The 20428-nt window shown below is 36.6% G+C and overlaps 1 protein-coding gene across 2 annotated transcripts; it reads left to right on the forward strand.

Annotated features, from left to right (window-relative positions):
- Positions 1 to 5640: 5640 nt before the first annotated feature.
- On the forward strand, positions 5641 to 7240 carry LOC140037693 (desiccation-related protein PCC13-62-like). 2 transcript variants are annotated; one of them, XM_072082563.1, is made up of 3 exons: positions 5641 to 6104; positions 6251 to 6476; positions 6639 to 7240. In XM_072082563.1, the coding sequence occupies exons 1-3, from the start codon at positions 5779 to 5781 to the stop codon at positions 7008 to 7010; spliced, it is 924 nt and encodes a 307-aa protein (XP_071938664.1). In that variant the 5' UTR covers positions 5641 to 5778; the 3' UTR covers positions 7011 to 7240. The 2 variants fall into 2 exon arrangements, with proteins under 2 accessions (XP_071938664.1, XP_071938663.1); XM_072082562.1 differs by having other exon boundaries at positions 5706 to 6104; positions 6248 to 6476.
- The last annotated feature ends 13188 nt before the right edge of the window (positions 7241 to 20428 follow it).

Below are 20428 nucleotides of genomic sequence, written 5' to 3' on the forward strand. Positions count from 1 at the left end.
AGATTCATCCACATACGACGCCGTTTGGTTGATCAAAGGGCAAAAAAAAAAAGGAGACAAACCGGTCCAACATCAGCTCCATATCATCACCACTGACCAATACCCACGCCACACATGGGCGGACGACCATCCTAGGTGGCAGGGGGCTTCCCCTCTTTATCTATATGTTTAATAAAACTATGCTAAACTTATGCAAGAGAATAGCAAATAAAATCTCCTTAGGCTATGGTATCTGACGAGGTCTATACCTATACTCTAAATTTTAACGTAAATCCCTCGCTAACTGCAAGTGCACGGGTCGTGAATTGTAGTGTAAGGAAGTTAGGATCGATCTCACGGGGAATCACCTTCAACTACCAAGGCTTCTAGCCCACTCTATTATCCAAATTCTATCAAGAATTTCAACTAGTTTAATCAACTTGATGCTTAAAAAATCAAAGCATTAACTTGCTTAATTTAGTTTGGAGATCAAATCATCTCAATGACTCAATTCCATAACATAAAGAAAAAGGGCGAAAAATGCTGTCAGGTTGTTGAATTGATTTGGTTCAATTAGGAATGGTATTGGATTCTTCCATCAAGAATATAGAAACCCTCCAACAAGTTCGATTATTTAGTGAATTCTATATATAAGGTAATTGGTAATTATATAGAAACATGTCTATTGGTAAGTGAATTAAAAAGACCAGAATGCACTTATATATAGACACGTAATTATATAGACATGTATGCATGTCTACATATAAGACATTTTATGCATGTAATTCCGCATAGCCATGTTTGGTCAAAATCTATGCTTTGCTGGACCAAATCTATGCCAGTAGACCAGCAATGTTTGGTCCATCAACTAATCTATGCATGTTTGATCAAAACTCCAGTAATTACCTCCCCTTTTGAATTTAGGTCAAAACTAGGGTAGGTAAATGTAACTAACCCTTTTGAAAATTAGATATGGGATGGGGACTTATACATAATTTAGATAAAGTTCCTAATTTTCTGATTTAATATTTTAACGTCCAAAACATTTGTTTCCTTCTCAAATTGTCCCTCAAAGATTTTTGTACATCTTTACCCTTTTAAAAAAAAAAACCTCATGGATGTCACTTGCGTTACTTTCTGTCAATTTTAACTCATGAATTGGATAAAATGCCAAAACAGTCATTTTTAAGAGTTGAATGGAATTCTTAGCTTAATAAAAATGTAAGGCGATCAAGAGTGGTTTAAGTTAACAGTTTGGTGACATTTTATGCCATTTTCTCCTTCATTTCTGTAGATGAAATCTCTCACTTCTTGTGTAGTGAAGGCTGATGCTGTTACAATTCACATTAACCACAGCATTATGTTCAATATGTTCAGTACTTTTTCCATGGGAAGTTTGTGGAGAAAGCATGTCCCGAAGTTAGATACTAAAAGTATCATATTAATGGGTTACAATGTAATTTCGGCAAGAATATGTATAGTAATCTCATGAGTTGACCAACTAATTATCACTAAGATCGGAAAAAAAGTTTTAAGTCTTTATTTTTTTTAAGTGGGAGGTTTTAAACCTAAGACCTTCTACTTATTATTTCTCCTACTTTATCATCTAATTCAACCGTCCCTCTTTTGAGTCCTTTCTTAATGCCTATCTGAAATAAAAAATAAAATAAAATAACCGTTGCCAATGTAACATAATTTTTTTTGACGCAACAATATAACATCTGAATTCAACTAAAGATCATCTTTAGTAAGTTTTACAATTTTGAAAAACATATCATAGTTTATTATTTATGTTTTGATTCTTCAAAGCTTGCCATTTTTTTTTATTTGCCGCATGAATCAGTCATTTATCTATTTAGTCATTTGCTCTTCATTTTACTTCTTTCATCCGCAATAAACTCTTAGAAAAAAAGTAGTTTTAGTCACCAATGCTTGGACTATGTGTTAAACTAGTTCCCAATATTTCAACTAAAATAAATACAGTCTCCAAAGTTTTAGATATTAGGCATATTTAGGGCAATTGACGGAAATTCGACATTAACTAATGATCAAAATGTAATTACCATTATTCACAGTTTTGACTTTATACTTTTGGCCCTTGTTGTTTAGAATTTGAATGACTATAGTCTCATAAAATTTAAATAGTAGTAGAGCGACCATTAGAATGAAGTAAGATTCAATAGACCAAAATTATATAAAATGGGCAAAAAGGAATTCCAATTAAATTTCTTTCTCTTCTTTTTTATTTTTTATTGCATTTATTTATGCCACTAATTTCTGATATGCTTCTTCTCTTTTGTATAGTTAGTCCCAAATTTGATATAATGTATATAATTATTGTTTTACACTATTAAATAGTTACTTGATAATAAGTTCTATCATTTTTTCACTTTAAGTGATAGTTAAACAACTTAATTAAATATCCCTTCATAATATGAAGAGTATATACTATAAGTATATTAAGTTGATCCTTTTTTTTATTTCTGTATTCAATAGGTCATCAATTGAGTTTGAAATGAAGTTGATATTTTGTAAAATTATTAGAATTAGTCATAATTATCAAGGCACAAAAATATTAAAAATAAATTCTTTAAAGATTTACTATAAATGTTAGATTTTAATAAGTAGGAAGACAACAAGAAATAAAAAGAAATTTTTTCAAAAGTTCCAGAAAGGTCTTCATAATGGTACTTACCTTCACTACATTTTATAATTACAACCCCTGACTATAACAATTTGCGGCATATGTCCACAAGTCATGTAAGAATTTGTACAGTAGAGATGATAGAAAACTATTACTGTAAAGCTTGAATTCTCCTATACTATGAATAAATTTATTTTATATATTACTCTTAAATTGTCATCTTAAAATCCCTAATTATGACTACAATAAAACCTAAGGGACTATATAGACCGAAACTTTTAACATTAGGGACTAAAAATGTAAAGTCTAATCTTCTAACTAACACCAAATTGATTTTGACCTTTAGTTATTATGATTTTTCATTAATTTTTCTAAATTTGTCTAAAATCAGAAACTTTAGAAACTAGATTTGTTTTGACTGGGACTTTAGGGACTAATTTTTAACACAAGCCATATATTAAAGACCAAAATAGCAATTCTTTCTAAACTCTTCAGGGCTCTCCTATTGCTGGAGTAACTACGAAAAAATTTTAGCTTTTACCTAGGAAGAAGACAAAAAAAACTAGAGCCAGTCTTTGAAATTTCTTTCTTATCCTCGTTTGATTTAATTTCGAAAAACAATTCAAAAAAGAAAAGAAAAGAAAAGAAAAAACTTCTTTCCTTTTTGTTTGACATTGAACTACTAAGAGCTACTGTGAAGTCATTTTGAACCATATTCAGCCTGAATGCATTAGGAAATTTATTCCAAAAAAAATTGCCACCTTAAAAACTTTTATTAGCTCCCTTCTTGTTTAACAATATTCAGCTCAATTACCCAAGTCTATTTTGCGATATTCTATCGCCAAATTAATTCCGCGATGTCATTCTGTTTTTATTTTTCCTTTCTTTTTTACTTTTAATTTAGGAAGAATTGTAATTTTGGTCCCTCAATCTATAGTTCATGTGTGGAATTGTCCCCAATCTATTTCGCAAATCAATTTTGGCCCCCAATCTATTCAGTTTTGAACGAAAGTGAACAATTGGCGAAATTTCTTCAATTTTAGTTGGAACCAAGTCACGTGAGACCACGTGCTGGCACTTAAAACCTCTTTTTTTAAAAAAAAAAATTCTTAATTTCTGAAATGTGTTTTTTTTTATTATTTTTAGGTTTCTTTTGCCTTTTGTTTTATTAAACAAAGATATAAAAGGCCAACATTCGCTAATCAAGTAGATAGTAATGCTTAGTGGAAAAAATCACAGAATAAAGAGTGATGTTGATGTCCTCTCTTTCTTTCTTTCATCATCTTCTCTCTTCCAACTCAAGAACAAACCGTGTGACCCTCAATCACATTCTACTTAGAGAACAAAATTGTTGATTTTGGCAAAAAGTTGCAAGAATTGGGTAGAACTTTGTATCAAGCTTCTTCTATTCTCAATTTGGGTCCTCATGGAATCAATGAAAATTTGCAACTGCAAGCAGTGAGCAATAATGGTTACCTCTTGGATAGGCAAAAATCCTAGGAGAAGATATTGCACTTGTGCCATCAAGAAGGTATGATTGTCTCTGTTTCTGATTTCGGTTGATGAATTTGACTTTTGTGCTAACGCTTGATCATGCAGGCTCTGAAGGGTGACAGAGGAAAAGGTTGCAATTATTTTGAATTGCATGATCCGATAATGTGTAGAAGGTCTATTGCTCTAATTCCTAGGCTATTGCGAGCATGAACTCTAAGGATGCTACAATTGAGAGACTAAGAGCAATGAAAAGAAAATTATTGTTGGCAAATTGCTTGCTGGTACCTCTGCTGATTTCTTTATTCTGTGATTTTTCCACTAATCATTACTAACTGCTTGATTAGTGAATTTTAGCCTTTTCTGTCTTTGTTCAATAAAACAAAAGGTAAGAGAAAGCTGAAAATATTAAAAAATGTGTTTCAAATATTAAAAAATTGAAAAAGGTGTTTTAAGTGCTAGCACATGATCTCAAGTGACTTGGTTCTAGCTGAAATTGAAGAAAATCCGTCAATTATCCAATTTGGAGCAAAATTGAATAGATTGGAAGGGCCAAAATTGATTTTCAAAAAACACTGGGGACTAATTCCACCCATGAACAATAGATTGGGGGCCAAAATTAAAATTCTCCCTTTAATTTAACAATTAACATCTAATGGCATGCCTTAGAACATTTCAAGTTATATACGCTTCTATTAACCAAAGAAATTTGTTATCATCAAACTCTATTTCGGAATTCAAACCACAACTTCCACCATTACAAAATTAGTAAAATAAAAAAAAAGATAGGTACCCAAAACTAAAAGAATTAAAATTTAAAATAGTATAGAAATTTAACCTGCACACTTAATTGAGTATAGATATAAATCTAGCATTGATTCACTCGGAAATGCATCCAACCCAGGCTATAATTGTGCCTAAAGCTGAATGGAGTTGGAAAGACAGTCAAATCACCTCTTCTCCCAATTAACCCGTGCACTAGAAAATTCAAGAAATGCTTTTGGCATGAAGCTGAAGATTGCTATGGATGATAACGAATGCACTCATTCCATGCTCATCACTTCTTTCTCCCGAACAAAATTCAAGGCAAAAGCAAGGAATTGGTCGAAAGAAATCAAGAGATTAATTAGGACGCAGGATGCACCAACAACATGATCAGGGCAAGGACTCCTATGTCCAATAATTTTGAATGCTGTGCTTTTGGCACTTCCATTGTTTCCCTCTTTCTTTGCCGAACTTTAGAGCTACTTTGGATCCTACTTAGTCTCACCTACTTTAATATTTTGTTTATCCAATCTGCTTATCTTCTCATCAACTCACTCGTACTATATGTTATTTTTCGAACAGCTGACAATTTCGTCAACTACTACCGAAGTCTATGTCGACTAAATTTGCATGACGTTTTATTGATAAATTCTAGTATCTTAGTCCTCTAGAATCTGCTCATTTCTTGGCGTTTTATAAGACCCAGTCATGCGTGGCTTCTGCATCCTTGACTTGCTAATTCCAATCTTGCCAAATGGCATTTCTGTGACATCCTATATACGAAGAGAAACCACATGCAAATCCAAAACTACGTATCCTTTGCCGCTTGGATACACCTATAAATAGCAACGTTTCTAAAATTTCTGCCAAGAGCTAGCTAAGTAGCAAATTATCTGGCCATGGCATCATCTACCTCCGCTGCTTCTAATTCTCCAGTCTTGATTCTTTCCTTGTTCATCTTCCTCATCTTCCCTCCTGGCTCTTTTGCCAGCAGTAAGTGGAAAATACCACAGCCAGATGTTGATCTCTTGGAATTTCCACTGAATTTGGAGTTCTTGGAAGCTGAGTTCTTTTTATGGGGTTCTCTGGGATATGGATTGGACAGCATAGCTCCTGAGCTAACGGGAAATGGTCCAGCACCTATTGGTGTTAAATATGCCAAACTGAGTCATCCTGTTAGAGATGTTGTTGCTCAATTCGCATTCCAAGAAGTTGGACATTTGAGGTAATCCACTGGCTGATCAGCATATAAAATTTCTTGATCATATATTTCTTTATTTACTCTAGTCGATAGGGAAATAAAAAAGGTTACTTTTTTGAAAACCATTGATAATTATGACAAATTTTCATCAATTTTTTTGCTTGAAGCAGGGCAATTAAGAATACAGTGCCAGGATTTCCAAGGCCATTACTGAACTTAAGCTCAGAATCATTTGCAACTGTGATTAACAGTGCATTCGGGAGAACCTTGTGGCCTCCTTTTGATCCTTATGCTAATGACATTAACTATCTCATTGCATCCTATGTTATTCCTTACGTTGGACTCACAGGTTATGTTGGAGCAAATCCAAACCTCGAAAGTCCTTCTGCAAAAAAAGTATGTTTCAAAGTTACAAAAATCAAAGCAAATTTTTTCCCTTTAATTTCACACAAGTTTCTCATACCTAATGAACTAAAATCAATATTTTACCACCTGGGCTCACTCTAAAATTTCGTTTTCTCCTAAAATTAGCTAATCGACAATGTTAAACGATTTCAGCTTGTGGCGGGGCTCCTCGGTGTGGAATCAGGCCAAGATGCAGTGATTAGAGCTTTACTATTCGAGCGGGCATACGTGATGGTAAAGCCATATGGGATAACAGTGGCAGAATTCACAGACCGTATATCATACCTAAGGAACCAACTTGGACATGCGGGTGTGAAAGATGAAGGGCTAGTGGTGAGGGCAAGTGAAGGTCCAGAGGGAAGAATTTCAGGCAATGTTCTTGCTGGTGACAAAGACTCCCTTTCATTTGGTCGAACACCAGAGGAAATTCTACGAATTGTGTATGGAAGTGGGAATGAGAATAAAACTGGTGGATTTTACCCCAAAGGAGCTGATGGTCGGATTGCCAAGTCTCATCTAGAGTAAATGAGGCACACAACTTCAACCGAATTGATGATCAGAATTCAGAACTGCTGAGTCTAACCTTTTTGTTATGGGCATTGATGATCAACTGGTTTGTTTTGCGTTCAAATTTTGAACGTATTGGTATTTTATACAACAACAGTCAACACCCCCAAAATCCTATTTCCACTGTAAACAAAAACGTATAATAGAATACTGAATAATCTCTTGGTAAAAATAGTTTTTCTACAGTACTGATGGTGTTTTCGACATTTCCAAGCTACTGAAGATTATTCATCAATTTGTCCGTGTAATGGTAGTTAGGATATGTATTTATTAGTGCATACCAACTATGACATAGGCAGGATTTTTTGTTGGGGGGGGGGGGGGGGGGGGGGAGTGCTCGTGTGGTTGGCAAATCTTAGAATTTTGAATTGCAAGTTTGTTTCTGCGTGTCTATGAATTCAACGAAGAAATAATCTTTAAGCTGCATTTTCTCACTTCCGTTTAAATAATTGCAAGGAAATTGCAATTGAAAATGTGATTGAAAATGAAGTTTAAAATGAACTTTTAATAAGCATCACATTTTTTTTTTAATCAAGGCTGACATTAACTAGAAACAAGTAATCATCGCGCATACAAAAAAATATAAGACAAGAATGTTGCCATTGAAGTTGATCCTTCATTTTACACCTTCATGAAGAGAATGCCTAAACATTTACAATTTTGATTATCGTAAGAAATAAATAAATTAGACAACACAGATAGAAGAAATCTGGGACTATTAGTCTCAAAATGAACGTTTAACGAATTAGCAATTCCTTTTAACACAATAAGAAGTTATGAAGATCGAAAAATAAGATTTGAAAGAAGTAAAGATTTAAGTATGCATAGGGCTAGCTAAAAGCTAGCGGGAGGCTTACAAAAAAAATCTTGACGGAGAGAAGGCAAGATTATAATTTTAAAACAGCAAGAGAAGGACCCCTTGATATGAAAAGAAAATCTCATAAAAAACTTAGTTAGCTTATCAGAAAAAAAAAATTTAAAAAGAGAAAAAGTAACTTAAATTTAAAAAATTGAGCAAGACGATTCCAAATCGTCTCATATCTTAATATCTTAAATGAAACAATTTAGCTTTTTCGGTTAAGTGTACGGTGCCAGTTGTGCACAATATCAAGTGTATTGGTCTTAGGGGCGAGCCTCTGCATATCATTCATGTAATTGTCTCCATAGATAAAAGAAAATTTGTTGTTAGTTTAACGCTGGTAAAGAAGGAGTCATAGATACACGTATAATATCATGAGCGGATGGATTTTACTAGTGTCTTATTTACTCAGAGAGAGATTCTACACCTAATAAAATAAAAGAGAAAAGAGAGCAGTATAAGGAGAGGGAAAGAAGAGGCCTTCATACTTCACTTTATAAACTTGTGTTTCATAGTTTTACTTGCAAAAACTTTATGGTTTTGCACGTTTTGAAAGATTGGACCATCCTCTCAACCTGCGGTGAAGCTCCAGAAACCATAGAACATATGTTACTCAACTGTCCACATGCACTGGAAGTATGGAAATCAGCCCCCATACAGTGGGATGGAGCAAATGATCAGAGGGGTGATTTCATGAGATGGTGGACGAGAGTTACAGAAGCAAGAACTAGACAGGAAGGCAAGGAGCATATTGGCTTGACAGCAAACATATTATGGCAGGTATGGAAAGATAGGAACAAGAGGGAATATGAGAACTCAAGTAGATTAGCTCCATTGAGATTAGTAGAACGGGCGCACAAAGAATGGATGGAACAAGGGGCTGAACATCAGCAGGGGGATAAAAGGAGTGCAGAAGAAACAGTACATACCAATGATCTCCAAGGACAGAGCAATGGAAATGAAGGGGCCTTAATCATACAAGTGGCAACAGTAAAGAAACAAGGGCAAAACGTTTTTGGCATAGGAGTCACAGTAAAGAATGTGGCAAACTCTAAAATTGCAGATTGGATGCTGACAGAGAGAAGTTTGGGGAACAACATATTAGACGCAGCTCTGGCAGTAAAATTGGTTCTATGCAAAGCTGTACAGCAGCAGTGGAGGGAGGTACGTCTCAATTTCTGCAACAAAAAACTATGGAAACAGCTAACACAGCAACGGCCAACAGATAGTAAGATGGCTACATTGCTGGAGGATATTCTAAGTCTGAAGAGACTGTTTTGTATGTGCTCTTTTGGTTTGGAAAGTGAGGAAAATATGTTAGACAGTAGACTAATGAGTGCAGATGCTTTAAGCATAATTGTGGATGAGGAAAGATATTTCCTCAGTGTTCGCTGAACACTTTTTGTGCAGTTACTTCGAGCCGTTGCTCGTACATGTATAATGGTTTTTAGATAATGAAATTTCCTATCGTTTCGACAAAAAAAAAAAAAAAAGCATTCAAAACCATAGCACTTTTAACAGTCGAAGGAAGATATAAAACATTCTAAAATATTCTATCTAAATACAAATAAAGTGAAGCCAACTTATCAGCAGACGAGTTAGCCTCACGAAAAATATGCACCACCGATGTTGAAAAATATCTTAATAAACCCCTTATTTTCTATAAAACCATACATAACGACCATTTAGCTAATACTCTTGATCAAATCAAGCTTGTAAGTACCTGGGAACCCACCTCAACCTGTGAAGGATGAAACCCTCTCTCATTGCATAATTGAAGACCATGCAAGAATGATTAGGCTTCTGCTAACAACACATCACATTCTCCAAACTCCTTATAATATGCAAACACGAATTTTCCTTCATCATTCCTGACCAAACTACCACCAAAAGCAAGTCCTTTAAAAATACTCGCATCAGAATTTAGCTTGAGCTGCCCCAACGGTGGTTTCACCTAAGCGATCGCCACATGATGAGCCTTCTTGGCTGATGCGATTGCAAACTAAAACACAACACATCCCTATCCCCTTTAAATTGTTTCTCCTTAAACACCCTCAAAACACCCAATAACTCCATAAACTGATCAACCTGACATATTACAGTCAATGGATCACAAGAGCCACCCCTAAAATGTGCATTATTCCTTTCTAACCACATACACCAACAAATAACCATTGGAAAAATGACCCCTATATGATTTTTAAACTCCAACAGATTAGAGTAAAACAATGTTAAGAAAATCGAGGACAAACACCCACATCCATGCACGACCATCCCAAATCTCCTAGCAAAATGGGACCATACCTCCTCTGCTAGTGGTCCTAACAAGAAGAAATGTAATGCTATCTCCTCTGCATTGTAACAACAACGACATCTTGATGGAAGACAAATACCACATCTCGGAAGATTAACATCCAATGGCAGATAATTTCAAGTCAATCTCCAAGCAAAAAACAATAATTTCAACGATAGAGCAGACCACAATAGCAAGTGTGATAGCCTCACCTTCCCTTAGGGTGTACCCTAAGGGTTAGCGAACTGTCTACCCAACTCTCGTCAGGACTATTAAGCCAAAATTCACATTTACCATACTAAAACATGCAATTGAGCTTCAATTAATCAATCCATCCTATATACGATGGAGTCTCTAAAAATTCGACTTAAATTACAAGCCAGAGCATCCAAACTAATACAAATACATGTGAGGTTTACTAATATAGAGGAGCTCAAACCAAAAACAAACTATAACTAGCTCAACTCTTTTCCCAAAATTCACGCTCCAAAAATTTTACCCCCATAAGGAAAACAAAGGTAACAGGGTGAGCTTTCGCCCAATGAGGTACCAAAAAGGTCACGCAGTCAAGAATCACACAATTGCGATTTTAATCAATCAAATATAGAAATAAGTAAACACCACAGTTTAAACAAAGTAGTTCAGGTAAAAGGATGCAGATGGCTCTCAATAGCCAAATTCTCCGTTGCATTACTTGATCCAAACCCGTTGACACTTCATCAACGATTAAAGAAGCAAAACCATGACCGTAGATCCCTACTTTGCATCAATTTTCGTCCACCAAACATACCCCTTACCGGGCCCGAACACCAAACAGGAACAGTGGTGGTAATACTCGAATATACCGGATATCAGAAGTATTCAGTGAATCAGTAATAGTTTCCTCATGGTTCGTCATTTTACCTCGACCAAACCCTTGTTGGATCAATTCGATTGACTAATGAGGTTTGAGCTCAAATTTCACAGTAAGGTCATTGGATATTAACCTCCAAACAACATCAACTCATGCACAAGTAACATATCCAAATTTCATAGGAAACCAGTCAAACAGTCAAAGGAAACGAGGGTGATAAAGTACACCCTCGTCCCGTCCAGGATAACTAAAGTCACATTCATTCAAGTCATAAATTTCAAGCACAAGTAAATCAGTTAAGCAACAAGTCATATGAGTGGTACACTCACCAGTTCAAGCAAAAATAGCGTCAAAAGTTTCCTCCTGGATTACGCCCTTGATCACCGACAAGGCCTAAGATCAACCAAGGTAAAATAATTATGGTCCCTACATCCAATGCCAAGTGAACGGAATTCACAATTTAGGCTCGACTATGAGGCGTATGCCTATCCAAGTTAACTTTCCAAAGCCCAACATACATAGATAGATTTAGAGTGCAAATCAAAGAAAAATCCAAGTATATGTTAGGGCAAAACTCAAGTAAGGTTTTGGAGTGAATGAGAGCATTTTGGACTCAAGAAAACATGAATAACCAACAAGTTTCTTATTCGCTTCATGGCTGGAAAATTTCCACCCGCAAAACAGTGAAAGAAACAAGATGTTTCACTACTTTATACTTATGATATTCACTCGACCAACTAGCACAACTTCAGCCAGCAATTTGGAAGAAAATCCCAATGAAAACCCTTCCATTTCAACCAAAATACAATACATAAGCAAAGCTTAAAGGTTCACTAAGCATATTAGGCAAGTACATCACCAAATCAGCCCACAATCTAAGGTAGTAAGCTGCCCCAAAATTTGGACAGCATAACCCCTGTTTTGTCCTATATTTCCTCTCCAAATTCAACACAAAATTTCATGGCCAAACCATCCAAATCAAGACCACAAATGATAGGCTATACAAGCTACTAATTTCAAAACTATAAAGCCACCAAAAATAGAGAAGTATTCAGCTCACATGTCTCCATATCAAAGCTGGCTATCAAGCAAAATTAAACTCTACAAGCTGGAATTTCCATAAGCAAGCTAGTAAAACATGTACAAGCTGGAAAAATCACACGGCATGGCTAAAAATTCATAGTAAACCTGATATTAACATATTAACACTGATTTCCCTCAACTAAAGCTGGAAATTTTGATTCCCTACACCAATCATGAATTTTTTCACATAATAACCCATAATCAAGCCTTAAATCTCCTCACAAGCAAGATAAAAGAAATCTAATGGGTTGTAGGCATGATTACCTTAAAATCATAAAATCATATGAAGAGAGGCTGCCAAGACCTTACCCCTCCTAAATCTTTTCACCAAAGCCCTTACTCTTTCTTAGATATCACCTTTTGTGGAGTAGTTTGCAAGATTAATGGTTAACTCAAGATTCAAGCAAGAAATTTGAGGTGGAAGATGAAGTTTTCTTTCTTGTTTTTCCTCTCAATGGTTCGGCCACAAGAAGGAAAAGAATGAAGGATTTTTGCTTCAAATTTTCAAGATAAAGCCAAGGATAGTTTTGGTCAAAAGACTAACTAGATGGCCAACAAGTGTCGGCCTAGGGTTTGAAGCTTGATCTTTTTTGTCTTTCCTTTATCTCCAAGGTCTTATCTAAATTGGTTTCCTCTAGTTCACTCTTAGCACCTCTAGTCACACAAACCTTCTTAAATAATTACCCATTTTGTCCACTAAATTTATTACGCAACTCACTAGTGGGTCCCACTTCTATAATGCGCTACGAACTTAACATAAACTAATTTATACAAGAAAAATGATTTAAAAACTTGACTCACTTATAAAAATATCTAGGAAATTAAGGTAATAAAGTAAAGTAAAGAAAATGTATTCGAAGAAATAAAATAAAATAATATAAAATAAGAAAAATTTTCGGGTCCTCACAGCAAGCCCGCCGTTGAAATATTTCTGCATTGTCGTAGACTATTCCATGCAGACGTAATAGTAAAGGAACCAATTCATCCTTCACAAAACTCTGGAAGTACACATCCTTGATCACACAAACAATATGCATTGGGACCCAACTTAATAGCCTTTCCTCATTCCAAGCATCCCTATCATAAAATTCAGCTACCAAAAAATGAGGTGGCTGATCAAATTCCAAATATGAAGACACCAGTTCATCAAACAACCATCTATCCCACCAAAAATCCACCCTACCCCTACCAAACACCCATCTTATATTACTTTCTACCAAATCACGCACCTCCTTTAACCTACGCCAAATAGCTGATGGATGATTTTAAGAAAATAATGCTGGATGTCGACCTTTAATATATTTCTCGTGCATAAAAGATGCCCAGAAAAAATCATTATAGCGTAATTGCCACCACAACTTACATGCAAAAGATATAGCCACATCACCAAAAGAACGAAATCCAAGGCCCCCTTCCTCCAATGGAAAACATAAATTATCCCAAGCAGTCCAATGAATTCTTCTATTTTCCAACTCTTGATCCACAAGAATGCATTACACAACCTACTTAACTTAAAATCAATATAGCCTTCGGTGAATTCAACACTTGTAACAAATGCATCTGGATGGATGCCAACACATGACGTAATAAGATCAATCTCCCCCCTATTGACAACGTCTTTGTACTCTAGTGTAATAACTTACTATCCATTTTTGCCAATAACGCATCAAATAATACACCGTTTCGTCAACCTCTATATAACGAAAACTCTTGTAGACGAAACCTTAATATGGATAAAATCAGCTGTTTCTGTTCATCCATTGCTTGCAAAGAAATAAAAAAGGAAGGAACTCTTCTGAACATTCACCTTCTATCTCGAATATGCCTGATATCTATCCAAAAATCCCTTGATCGCTGCAAACAATCCAGAGAAGCCCTAGCAAACACCATAATATCATCTGCAAAACCAAATAAGGAACTTGTGACCTAGCTAAAGCATAAAAACACCTATTGTCCTGTTGTAATAAATGATACAATCCCCTTCCTAAAAAAATCTGGTTAACAAGGCATTGATAAGTAACTCCGGCATTTTTTAGTCCAAAGGGCATGGTAGTGTAACAATACATATCTTGGCCAGTGATAAAGGCTGTTTTCTCCTAATCCTTGTTTCCCATTCCTATTTAGTGGTAACTTTTGAAAGTATCCAAGAAACAGAGGATCTCATGACTTGTTTCTGAGTCAACCAAGGTGTCTATCCTCAGGAGCAGATAACAATCTTTCGGGCAAGCTTTGTTAAGGTCCATAAAGTCAACACATATGTGTCACCTCCCGCCTTCTTTCTTGACCATTACGGGATTGGATAGCCAGGTTGGGTATTAAGCCTCTTTTATCATCCTAACTAGCAACAATTTGTCTACCTCTTCCACTATGGCTTAGGTTCTCTCCAGCCTAAAGTGCCTTCTATTCTAGTTTACTAGTCATACATGGGGATCAACATTGAGTTTATGCATTATCAAATCATAGGAGATGCTAAGGACGTCTTCAATGGTCCAGGCAAAGACATCTTTAAATTCCCTAAGAAAACTTGCCAACCTTTCTCAAGTTGGGAAAGAAAGAGCTGAGCCTACCTGAATGGTCCTCTTTGGTTGGTCAGACTCTAAAGCGATCTCTTCGACCTCATCTCTAGTCTCTAGCCTCATAGCCTTCACAGTCTTCTAGGCTTGATCGTATCAATCAACAATATGTCTGGTCTTGACCTCCCTAACCTTGGTGGAGGCAATGAGTTGGTTGAGGTGGCCGACTACAAGGTGGTGAGATAGCAATCACGGACTGCTCGCATGTACTGCTAACCTAGGCCACCCTCGTCGAAGTGGGGAACTTAAAACTTAGGTGATAAGTAGAGAATATTGCTTGAAGGACAGTTAATATAGGTTGACCAATCAGCATGTCATACGGCGAATCGACCTTCACTAAAGCAAAATTGACAAGAATAGTTCGGCAAAGAGGATAGCTCTCAATTGTCATAGTTAGGGTAATCATCTCCTCAGGGTAAACCATGTGCCCCCTAACCCTACCATTGGGGTGCGCACATGAGCTAAATGTTGATCTTTCAACTGCTGCTTCTCAAAAGTTTGATAATATAAAATGTTCATTGAATTGCTAGGATCGACATAGACCTTTTGACAACAAAATTGTTGATGCATGCATCAATTACTAAGGCTTCGTGATTGTTTGACGTGGTAGGTACAGGGTCATCAGGGGTACAGGCTATCCCCAGAGTGTGATGAGAGCTTGGCTCCATGGTGTCTGGTGGGTCCACTTTCTGGAATTCTGACTATCTCCTCCTATCAGCCCACCAACTATGGTGTTTATAACCCCAGCTATGTTAGTCTCGTAATCTGGAAATTTGTCTCGAGGAGGTCGGTCAGAGTCCCTAGGATCCCTAGGCACCTTATCATAGTTCCTCTCATCACGCCGCTCTTCTCAGTGATCTGCTCCTCAATTGCTCCTGATATATTGTTTAAAGTATCCTTGTCTCAAGAGGTTCTCAATCTCTCTCTTAAGATCATTACAGTTTTCAGTTTCATGTTCGATATCTTTATGATATGTGTAAAAAAAGTTTACATTCCTTTTTTCCTTTTTTCCTATCATTTCGAGTGGCCTGATCGAGGTTGTGTTACTCCATTATAGCAAGAATATGTGACCGAGTTGTAGTGAGGCATGTCAACTCACTATTAAAGATAGAGGGCTTTCCCTTAGCTATTCTGTTAAATACACTACGTCGATTTCAGGAAGAGCTCTAACCAGTGGTTCCTAATGCCCTTATATTGACCCTGCCTTGCTCACTTCTTTAGTCATAAGCTGCTCGAGATGTTTGAACTTCTCTTTTTATGCAGTTTACATCCGCAACTTTGATGCCCTTATTGACCCTCTTTTCGAGCTCATGTATGCTTTGAGGGTAATTTTGGTGCACCTCGGTGTTGAAGGCCCCAGCCTTCAATTCATTTGTAAAAGCTACTATCGTCACTTGCTCATCAGGGTTAGGAATTTGTACACTCTCTTTGTTGAACCATTGTAGATATTACCACAGAGACTCATCGGGAGCATTGTGTATGTTCATCAAGTAAGCTAACGTCTTAGCCATGGAATGAGGTACGACAAACCGATGCACAGACTTGTCGACTAGCTCTTCTAGTGAGGATATGCTCCTAGGTTCGAGACTCTAGAGTCATTTTCAGGCATTTCCTTGAAGAAACAAGGAGAAAACTTGGCATATAACTGAGTTAGGCACACAATATAGACGGAATGCCAAAATAAACGCCTTAAATTGGTCCTCTATACCACCTCGCCCATCGTAGGTCGGTAAAGTTAGGAGCTTAAAGCTAGGGGTGACAATCATCATTTATGTCATTGGTGAACGATGGGGCTCTCATGTAATCAGTGAAGAACCTAGTGTGACACTTCGGCACATCATCTGTTCACCTTCCGAATAGGCTCTGAGAAAGGGCCTTGGATATTGACACCAACTTGGAGTTGGGCTTGAGAGGAGTTCTTTTCGAGCCATTATGTCTCGGATGATAATTATCCGACTCTTCATCTGAAGGGATCTTAGGAGATGTGACAGACCTTTGCTTAGACGATTCAACCGTCTCCTTCCCTTTCCTCTTGAAATACCGTCCTAGTTCCTCGAAGATGCTAGGGTTTTGCCACAAACTTGGTCATTTTAGTGAGGGTTTCTTTGTTCATAAACTGAAGATCCAGTCCCTAATCCTCTATGTGCTAAGTGACTTCTGTAAAGATCGAAAACAACCTAATAGGGGGGTGAATTAGGTGGTTTAAAAAACTGGCCAAGATATGAGTTACTTTTTAAGAACTTGCCCTCTTTTTTTAAAGAACCACACAATGGAGCAATGATGAGAAAGCACAAGTGATTGGGAGTAGAAGAGATAAATAATTTATATTGCAAGACTATAAGTAAAAGGATAGAATAGCAAACCATGTTTCAAACTCAACTTGAGTTTGAAAATCACTTTATATAGCAAGTTTCTTCAAGTTGATCAACTTACAATCAATCTCTTGTGTACAAAGGAAGGATCACTTCCTCCTCGCCCCATGGCGCACTTGGTCAAGCAAGGAAGTTTTACTATCACTCGGATAACCCTCACAAAGCTACACTATTAAAGAAATAGAAACACATTTGAAAAGCTTATCGAAAATTACACAACTAAGAGTACATATCTTCTTTAAAGAGTATTCTCACACTTGAATCACTCAAGATCTGATGTAGTCTCAATGTGCAAAAAGTTGTTTGAAGTGGTTGACTTTTTTCTTTTTATAAGAGACCAAGAAAATTTTCAATTAATGCTACCAACGGATAGAAGGCAGCTGAAGAGTCAACTAGCCGTTGGTATGTTGGACGTCCGGTAGGTTAGTTTTCTGCGTTCGAACACAGGCAGTGAGTTCAAGAAATTTTCTTGAAATCTTTAAGATGTCCGGTACCTCTAGAATATGCGTCCGAAAGTATGATGTAAAACTAAAAATTCTTTTTCAATTCTTTCGGACGTCCGGTGCGTCCAATGTTTTGCATCCGAAGTGTCGCAACGTTTGTCGGACGTCCAGTATTCAGGTGTTGTACGTCCGATCGAGGTTAGTGAGCTTAGAGGACTTGGCTTATCATCTTCGGATGTCCGAGGGTGGATTCTTCATGCATCCAAAATTACTCAATGGTTGTCGGACGGCCAATGCAGTCTTTTTGTGCATCCGACAGCTATTTCAGCATATTTTAGCCTTTGAACCTGTTTTGCTCCAATTCTGAAAAGGTCTAATCAGAGAATATTAGTAACATCCTTTTATTTTGTAATCATCAAAAGTTACGGACTGAGATAAACAATCTCTCCCTTTTTGATGATGACAAAATAATGGATGGAGTAAAAAAGTTTTAGATATAGCTCCCCTTTACTTAATGCATCTAAGGAGTATTCACAATTTCACCTCAAAATAATGTTCACTCCTCCTTAAAATGACTCCCCCTCACATATACATATCCATATCTCCCCCTTTTTGTTATCATTGAATCAACCAGTAAAATTATCCACATTACCAACAATATGGTCATCATTTTACATCATTGGCTCACCAATATTATCACCAGGTATTATCAGCAAGATAAAAGACAGCAACACCTATCCAAACCGAATTTAACAAAACAGTAAAACAAAACACAGCAGAACAGCAACATCATCCATCCAGAATAAGGAAAAATTCCACAGAAGCAACATTCAACATAAAAGATAACTCAATAGTTTTTAGATCAGTAGAGGAGTAAAATCCTTAAGACAAAGCACACCAAATGTCTTTAAGTGCACAAGATGTAAAAACCTACTATGAACTATTATTCTAATCATGAAGTGCAATAACCTATTAGTACCTATATGGTGGTATTGGATGATTCAGATCTTTTCCTAACCAGACGAAACTGCTAAGGATCCACTTGATCTTCCTCTTCAGTTTTTTCATCATCTTCTTCAGTTGCCTCTTCAATAATTGGAGTCTTTCCTTTATCTTTGGGCTGAAAACTGGAAACATGCGCATTTGGAGTAGCTTTAGTGCCAGGAGTCGGCTCAGTTTGCTCGGTTCTTGACTCTTTTTGATGAACATTTTCATTGTCTACAGGAGTGGGAGGCACAAGAAAATTCCTTTTCTCAATGAAAGTAGTCTGCTGGTCGGGTGAAATGGTCATCATTAGACCATCTTCAATGAGAAGGATATGTTGTTTGAGATCCTCAAGCAAAGAAATGACCTCAGAGTTGGATGAAAAATATTTGTTGGCTGACTTTCTAGGGTGAATGGTGAAAGGTGAGATATACATGGACTGATCACGAGGGGTCCTAGGAGTAACAGGAGTTTCATGAAAGTTCTTTCTCCTAGACTCTCAAACAGTTTCCTTATAACACCAATGGCCCTAAAAAAATTTCAGATTTTTTCTTTCAAAATATGCCTTTGAGAAAATTGATGATGCACTATTTTTGGGTGACTTCCCAGTGAAGGGAATTTCAAAGTGAGTAAAGATAGGGGTCGGAAATTTTTCATAAGAAAACTTCCTACGACTATCAAAACTGATTTTGAGCAAAAATTTGCACATCACAAAACTAAAATCAATTCTGATTTTTTCAACAAAACAGTAAAACAGATAAAGTTCCATTTTATTTGCATCAGTTCTGTGACCATCAGTGGGTAAAAATGATCAAATTTTGAGGACTGAGATCCTCCAATCTCGCCTCAGCAGGGGTGTTAAAATGAGTGTGAAAGTAAGCCATCAGTTTAGCAAGGTGAAAGTGATGGCAAGTAAAAGGAAATTCTTTATATGAAAAGAAATTTGTAATTTTTTCTTTATAACCATCTTCAATTTTGGTTTTCATGACAGAATTGATAACATTAGAAGTTAATGTGATATCAACAGAGTTAACTCTAGAGATAAGCTCTGTGTGTGAATTACTCTTCCTAAAATTTGCAAAAAATTGATGAAGCATATCAGGGTAAAAGGTATTGGGAAAGGTCAGAAGATGAATCCATCTTTGGAATTCAAAAAGCTTAATAACTGGTTCGAGATCAAACTTACAAAATTCGTAAGGAATGATAGACATCTGAGTGATGAATCGTTTTTGTAAGATCAACTCAAACCTATCTCTGACCTCGACATCTATGAACTTTGACAACGGGGTAGGTTCCTTGGTAAGTTGAGCCTCTGGTTCCTTTGAAGTACGTTTCCTCTTTGCACTTTGTTTAGCAGTTGTATCCTGAATACCAGACCTTGTCCTTGGTGACTTTCTGGTAGAGGGTTGAGGAGTTTGCTGATCCTCAGTATTTTGTTCTTTGGTTTGATGCTCTTCCATCTGCTCAGGGGATGGATCAACAGTTAGAGCATCCTATTTCTTCTTTGTAGGTTGATTCACCTTTTCACCACGAGTTTCAGTTCTCTTTTTGGATGCTCTGGTGGAGGGTTCTACAATTTTAACCTCCTCATCTTTAAGTCTAAAAGTGCGTCCGACACCCGCAGAACCACCTCTGAATTTCACCATGATGTAATGCAATTGGTTTTTGTGGTAGAGTGTAGTGTAGATGCGTATCAGATTGACTAAGAATGCAATATGAACTACAATAGATGTTTGAATAGACCACAAGGAGTGGATTTTGAGAAGTTAGGGTTTCGAGTGTGAATTGGGATTTATGGGGCAGTTGGGAGTTAGGAGACGTTATGAGGGATAGTAAACGGGCAATAGGAATGTAATGATGTCGGTTGTATCAATTTCTTGAAACTTGATTGGAAGAGAGAGTAGTTTGAATTTTGA

Source organism: Coffea arabica, chromosome 3c (genome assembly GCF_036785885.1).
Source record: "Coffea arabica cultivar ET-39 chromosome 3c, Coffea Arabica ET-39 HiFi, whole genome shotgun sequence".
Classification (NCBI taxonomy): Eukaryota; Viridiplantae; Streptophyta; class Magnoliopsida; order Gentianales; family Rubiaceae; genus Coffea; species Coffea arabica.

Coding starts and splice junctions, on each gene's coding strand:
- LOC140037693 (XM_072082562.1), top strand. CDS start 5,779: ATGGCATCATCTACCTCCGCTGCTTCTAATTCTCCAGTCTTGATTCTT. Junction 6,105..6,247: donor CAAGAAGTTGGACATTTGAG/GTAATCCACTGG, acceptor TTTTGCTTGAAG/CAGGGCAATTAAGAATACAG. Junction 6,477..6,638: donor AAAGTCCTTCTGCAAAAAAA/GTATGTTTCAAA, acceptor AAACGATTTCAG/CTTGTGGCGGGGCTCCTCGG.